This window comes from Mus pahari, chromosome 12 (genome assembly GCF_900095145.1).
Source record: "Mus pahari chromosome 12, PAHARI_EIJ_v1.1, whole genome shotgun sequence".
Lineage (NCBI taxonomy): Eukaryota > Metazoa > Chordata > Mammalia > Rodentia > Muridae > Mus > Mus pahari.
The window spans coordinates 29,912,716-29,919,351 of NC_034601.1; the positions used below are offsets into that span (position 1 = coordinate 29,912,716).

Sequence of the window (6,636 nt, forward strand, 5' to 3'; positions counted from 1 at the left end):
CTGCTTACTGTGTTGTGTGCATATATCATATCTGCTTACTGTGTTGTGTGCATATATCATATCTGGTGAGATTAAGAAGAAACTGGGCATTGTTTGCTTCTGGGGAGACAGTGTCAGGGAGCCAGGTTGGGAGGGAGACTTCACGCAGACCCTTCGGTAGCTTTTGGATTCTGTACCACATGAATGTATCACTTAATTCAAAGGAGTAAAAAGAATTTAAGAGGAAACAGTCTTTATGAAGATGCCCAGTGTGAGCTTCCTCACTGGGGTCCTTCTGAGGAGACTTGTTTGCACGGGACTCTGTGGAACTTCATTGTTTAGTCTCTGCTGTCAGGCCTGAACATTGTCACATCGGGCAGGGACAAGGGATGTACCTTGTTCCCAGTGATCTCCAAGAGCCTCTCAGCGCGCATCAGGCCTGAACTTCAGCATAGTGTGCTTGTGGAGTGCCTGAACCTTTCTCTCCTGTTTTTATGTCTACCACACAGAAAAGAAAGGAGAAGGAGAGAGGGAACACCGTCTGTCCCCAGCTCGCAGCAAGCCCATCGCACCCATCTTCCTGCAGGGCCTCTCCGACCTCAAGGTCATGGATGGAAGCCAGGTCACTATGACAGTCCAGGTGTCAGGTCTGTCCGGATAGCTCTGTCCTTGGGGTATATAAGAGAGTGATCATGTGGCAATGGGCACTGCTCCTAGATGCCCAGAAAACCACCATGGATCCATTGGCAAGGGGTACAAGACTCTTCTGCTATCTGGGTAGCATTCTGTAGAGTCGGGGTTATATGGTCCAGGGGAAGAAGAAGATTAAGGTTAACATGGCCAGTTCCAATCGAATGTTTAGGGGCCTTGTTTGTTTGATTGTTTGATTGTTTTGGGTTTTGTTTTTGTTTTTGTTTTGTTTTGGCATTTGGTTAGTTTGGTTTGGTTTGTATTTATTTATTTTATTTTATTTTTGGATTTTTAAGGAGTTTTGACTCTTTTTTTTTTTTAAATTAGTACACATTTGCTGTAGAAATCCATATGTTTCACAATTACATTGTATTCAAAAGTATTCTGTACTTTAACCGCATTTAGTCATTGCCTTTCCTCGCCTCCCACCAGCCCCTTTCCATTTCCCAAATAGTGTTCCTTCCTGCTTTGATTCATATGAGGAACAAAACAGGGGTGTCCAGTCTTTCCCCTCTATCTACATAGTGATTGAAATCCTAGCAAGAGTGATAAGGCCAGAGAAAGAAAGAAAAAGGTTGCAGGTAGGAAATGAGGAAGTCAAATTATCCAATTTGCAGACAATATAAGCCTATACCTAAAAGACTGTAAAGACTTTCTGGAATGTTTATTGTGGGGACCTTTGGAGTCTTGGATGTTGTCTGAGTTGTTCTAGTGAGAGTTTAAGGTAGAAGGGAGATGATCATAGACCCTCCAAAACCATACAAAGAAAAAGGCTTGCACCTAGGCCAAGCTCTCCTGGGCCTTGCTGGGGATGGCAGGAGAGGCTCCCAAAGTCCCAGCTCCATGCTCATGGCAGAGTAGATATGAGCACCTTGGGGTGTATCTGTGGTTCTTGGTTCCTAGCAGTGCCTCTGAAAACTGGGGGTACCCATCTCTGGCTTCCTCTTCCCTCTAGACCAGTAAACGTAATAAATATGAACTGTGAGAGGACCGGAGGACTTGTCCTTCAGAGGATGGAGGCTTTTTCCATGATACTCCCAGACAGAGGCTTCACAGAGACATCCAGTTGGAAGAGATAAGAGACAGTCTGCAGTGGCCTTCTAGGCCTGTGGAGTCTGACCCACGTAGACAAACGGCCATCTGCTCACTCTAATGTCTCCCCAGGGGCCTCATCCCTCTGGAAGCAGAGCCCCGTGGTCAGCTCTCAGATCTAAAGAAGCCCTCACATGGTCATCGATCTGTACTCTTAACACATTCCAGGAGCATAGCCCGGCACTGCTACACACTGAGAACCATGTTTAGAAATTCTCTGCACGCTGAGGCCCTGGGACCACACTTGTGTGGTGGCCCAGGGCTTACAGAGCCCTTTCCAGCAACCGCTTGCAAGGGAGCTGCCATGGGATCTCTATGTGAGGCGGGGCAAGGCAGAGAACATCTTCAGGGTTAGTGCTCTCTGCCACTCCGAGGGCAGCTGGCAAAGATGAGATTGGCTCAGTTACTCCTCCTAACAACCCTATAAGGCAGGGAGTGGGAGGAAACTGAGGCAGAGACTTTGGCAGCTTGTTTAGCCCAGTATTAACATATCGAGTGCACGGTTGCTTCCTGACTAGGGACTCCCTCTCTGACGACCTCCTGTTGCCACTCTGTGTTCAGGGAACCCACCTCCGGAAGTCATCTGGCTTCACGACGGGAATGAGATCCAGGAGTCCGAGGACTTCCACTTCGAGCAGAAGGGTGGCTGGCACAGCCTGTGTATCCAGGAGGTGTTCCCGGAGGACACGGGCACATACACCTGTGAGGCCTGGAACAGTGCCGGGGAGGTCCGCACCCGGGCCGTCCTCACCGTGCAAGGTGAAGCTGAGCTGCTTTGACGGGATCGGGGGTGGGGGGGGTACAACTTCTGCCAAAGCCATTTAGAAGTGAGAGAGACGCACCAGACTCCTCCAGTCCCATTGCAGCCTCAGAGGCAGGTCACTAGACAGATCATCGCAAGCTCTCGCAGAATGGGGCTCCCTTCCCCAGTCTCCAAAGTCCCTGCAGTCTCTGGGCTGCTTCTTAGCTAGACGGAGTGCTGAGGGGAGCCCATATTAGACTTAATTTAGTATTGATGGTTTGGGATATGAACTACAGTTCATGAGTCCTTTCTCCTGCAGAAACCTTTTCCAGAGGCAAGGTGGGTAAGCACATGCAGTAAGTAACCGTTCTCATTGATCACATCCAATGGAAATCATGAACACCCAGACCAAGACCCTGTATTGTCAGGATTTATACAAACTCATATTAGCACTGTCCCCTGATAATATAACCAAGGCAGATCTGCACAAAAGATGTACCGTGTCCACATACCCAGTCCAACTATCTTCTAGACCACTTGTTCTCTGGTAATGCACTGCCTTCCAACATGGTGGAGAATGGACTGGAGGCCAAGCTCTGTCCTGAAGGGCCTCTGTCTCTATTTTTTTCCCATTGCCTACTTCCAGAGCCTCATGATGGCACCCAGCCCTGGTTTATCAGCAAGCCTCGTTCGGTGACAGCCACCCTGGGCCAGAGTGTCCTCATCTCCTGCGCCATAGCTGGAGACCCCTTTCCCACTGTGCACTGGCTCCGGGATGGCAGAGCCCTCTCCAAGGACAGTGGCCACTTTGAGCTGCTCCAGAATGAGGACGTGTTCACCCTGGTTCTAAAGAACGTGCAGCCCTGGCATGCCGGCCAGTATGAGATCCTGCTCAAGTGAGTCTGCCTGTCCTGCCAGCCGCTCTCACCCCACTCCCACCCCACCCCNCCCCCACCCCACCCCCGACTCCTGACTCTTATGCTGGGACTAGGAAGCTAGAGGAAACAGCAGCTGATGCAGGTTTATTGAGTTTATATCTCTGTAACTCCGTGTCTGGCAGCTTTATTTGGCGATGGCCTTCCTGCTGGCAAAGCCCCAGGGTGGCACAAGGGCATCATGTGGCAAGAGGCAGAGAACACACATGTGGTCTTCCTCTATCTCATCTTTACAGCTGATAGTATTCAACCACAGGGATTCCAGCCGATGGATTATCTAGTGTTTTTCCCAAGGGCCCACCTCTAAATATTATGGTTGGGTTAAGTTTCCGCCTTCTCGATACCTCACAATTGACATTAAATTGCAATACATGGACCTCAGGGGCACACACTTCCAGGCCACAGCAGCTAAGAATTGGAAGCATCTTAGAGATAGTTCAAACCCTTGGTGCCTTTTACTGCCCATTTTTGGAAATCACACACTCTAAGATGTGGTTCTTGGTTAGAAGTGATGCCTCCAAGTACAACCTTTATTCAAGAAGTGAAGAACCAAAGTCCATCCTTTGGTAAAAAGCATACCAATGAATTTCCTATATTATTATTAAGCTGCTATGGGGAATGGGATGGGGTTGGAGCCATGGCTCAGTGGTTAAGAGTACATACCGCTCTTGCCCAGGACCCAAGTTCTGTTTCCAGCACCCACACTGGACAGCAACTCCAATTCCAGGAGCCCTGACATCCTGGCCTCTGTAGACGTCCGCACTTACTTCATACACCCACACACAGACATAGCACACACATATAATTAAAAGTAGGTGTGGGGTGTAACATGCTTGCCTGGCAGTACAAGGCCTTGAGTTTGATTTTCCAGAACTGAAAAAAAACAAACAAACAAAAAAAACAAAAACAAAATCAAAAACATTCCAAAATACGTTTTAAAATATTTTCTTAATTGCTACAGGGCAGAACATGATGCACACTTTTAATCCTAGCACTTGGCAGGTGGATTTGCATGTGTTCGAGGCCAGGATAAGAGTCGGGGGTTATTTTGTCTGGGTTTGGAGTACAGCGCATCACAGAGGGGAGCTCAGGACAGCAGGAGCTCTAAGCATCCGCAGTCAGGAAGCAGGGAAATCAGTGCTCAGTTGATTTTCTCCTTTGTATTCAGCCCAGGCCCCCAGCCCATGCAACGGCGCTGCCCAGGCCTTCCCAACCAATTGACCTCATACAGATAATCCCTTACAGATAGGACCAGAGGCTTGTCTCTTAAGTGAGTCTAGACATAGCCAAATTGATATTAGCCATTACATATTATTAAAAAACAAAAATAAGACAACCACAGGGAGATTAATTTTCCTTATTAAAACACTCCATCTCCTAAAATCCTAAGGGAAGCCTAGGCTGATGGACCGAATCCCTTCTCTGAGTTAGCCTAGGACTGGCGCAAGCACCTGTGTGTGAGAGACTGTGACATATCCTGAGGATGGTTAGACATGGCCTTAATGGGTGCCTGAGGAGCTGGTCACTTCCTTCGTGAACTTTATCAATGCCCCACACTGAGCCCATCACTCAGGATCAGCTGTATACGCTTCATGCTATGGCTTTTGCTGTGATGGAATACTGTGCCTACAATAATTCTAAGTGTGTGCTTTTTACTCACATCAACTAGCTGTTGCAGCTTAACAAACCACTCCCACGTGCTTAAGTGCATTTTTAAAAATACCCTCTTAAAAAAGAAAGCTGGGATGGAGGGATGGCTCCGCGGTTGAGAGCAATGACTGGTCTTCCAAAGGTCCTGAGTTCAAATCTCCAGCAACCACATGGTGGCTCACGACCATCTGTAATGGGATCTGATTGCCCTCTTCTGGTGTGTCTGACGACAGTGACAGTGTCCTCACATACATAAAATAAATTAAATCTGAAAAAGAAAAAGAAAAAAAAAGAAAATGAAAGAAAGCTATTATCTCTTAGAGATCTTTGGGTCTGCTCAGAAGTTATGCCTCTATGGGCAGAGCTCCGCTGATCAAAATTAGACAGAGGACCCTCTTACAAATACTTGTCATCCCATTCCCATCAGCCATGTGCTTAGATGATGTCAGCTGACTCTGCCTTAAGCTTAAGCTCTTGATCAGGAGGGACAAATCTGCCTCCATGACAAGGGGTCTACACCCTTGCTCACTAGGCCAGTACTAGGGCAGAAAGTGACTTAATGTGACAATACTTCCTGATGAAGGAACAACACTCTCAGCCTACACTTGTATTAATCAACCAGAAAGCCTATAAGAGATAGGATTGTGTGTGTGAGAGAGAGAGGGGGGGGAGAGATTCTGTGTGTCTGGTTTGGTTTTATGAGATACAGTCTCATATTGCCCAGGTGGTCTCAAATTCAGTATATATAACATTGAACTCCTGAATCTCCTGTCTCCATCTCCTGGCTTTTTGTGTGATTTTGAAGCAAAAAGAAAGTCTGTGTGTTGGCCAGTGAAAGGGGACTTGGCTAAAAATGAGCCAAGAGAGAAGGGGGAAGGGAGAGCGAAGCAAAGCTCTATAGGAAGTCTGCCAGGCCATAGAGGGGGTTACACTGGAAGGGCAAAAGGCAGACTGTCTGGGACCAGCTGGGGACAGTCATAAAATGTAGACTATCCCAGCTGGAAGGGGATGCAGAAATTATCTAGCCTTCCCATCTAGTAATGAGGGACACCGAGGTCTCGGGTCATTGACTTGCTCATGGCCGAGAGCTGAGCCTAAGTTTGAGTCCTTGTCTTTCGACTTCCATCGGATGTTCTTCCATTCGTGCAGCCTGTCTCTCGGAGTGTCTTTGCGTGCACTGGGAATGAGGGACCTGGGAATTCATGCTGGCCTCTTCATGAATCCCTTGCCCTTTCCCTCCCAAAGTCGATTCCTTACTCCTCCCGGAGCCTTGGCCTTGGCTCTGTCCCCAGCAAAAAATGGAGCAAGTCAGCGGAAAGTTCTCCTGAGGAGTGCGTGCCAGGCCTGCCAGGGACCTTGTTCCCTCTTACTATTTTTGTCCTGACAGAAGTCAGACCTAGCCCATGGAAGAAGGTCTTTCAAGAAGGAAGGCTGGTAGCTGGGCAGTGGTGATGCACGCCTTTAATCCCAGCACTTGGGAGGCAGAGGCAGGCAGATTTCTGAGTTCAAGGCCAGCCTGGTCTACAAAGTGAGTTCCAGGACAGCCAG

At 48.2% G+C, this 6,636-nt stretch overlaps 1 protein-coding gene across 2 annotated transcripts in view; it reads left to right on the plus strand.

Moving 5' to 3' along the window:
• The window catches only part of Mylk (myosin light chain kinase), a 245,032-nt gene that overhangs the window by 153,953 nt on the left and 84,443 nt on the right, over window positions 1–6,636 (plus strand). For both annotated transcript variants that reach the window (XM_029544243.1, XM_029544242.1), the window contains exons 11-13: window positions 489–626; window positions 2,323–2,520; window positions 3,150–3,399. In XM_029544243.1, the coding sequence (XP_029400103.1) occupies window positions 489–626; window positions 2,323–2,520; window positions 3,150–3,399 (586 nt within the window). The remainder of the gene's footprint in view (window positions 1–488; window positions 627–2,322; window positions 2,521–3,149; window positions 3,400–6,636) is intronic.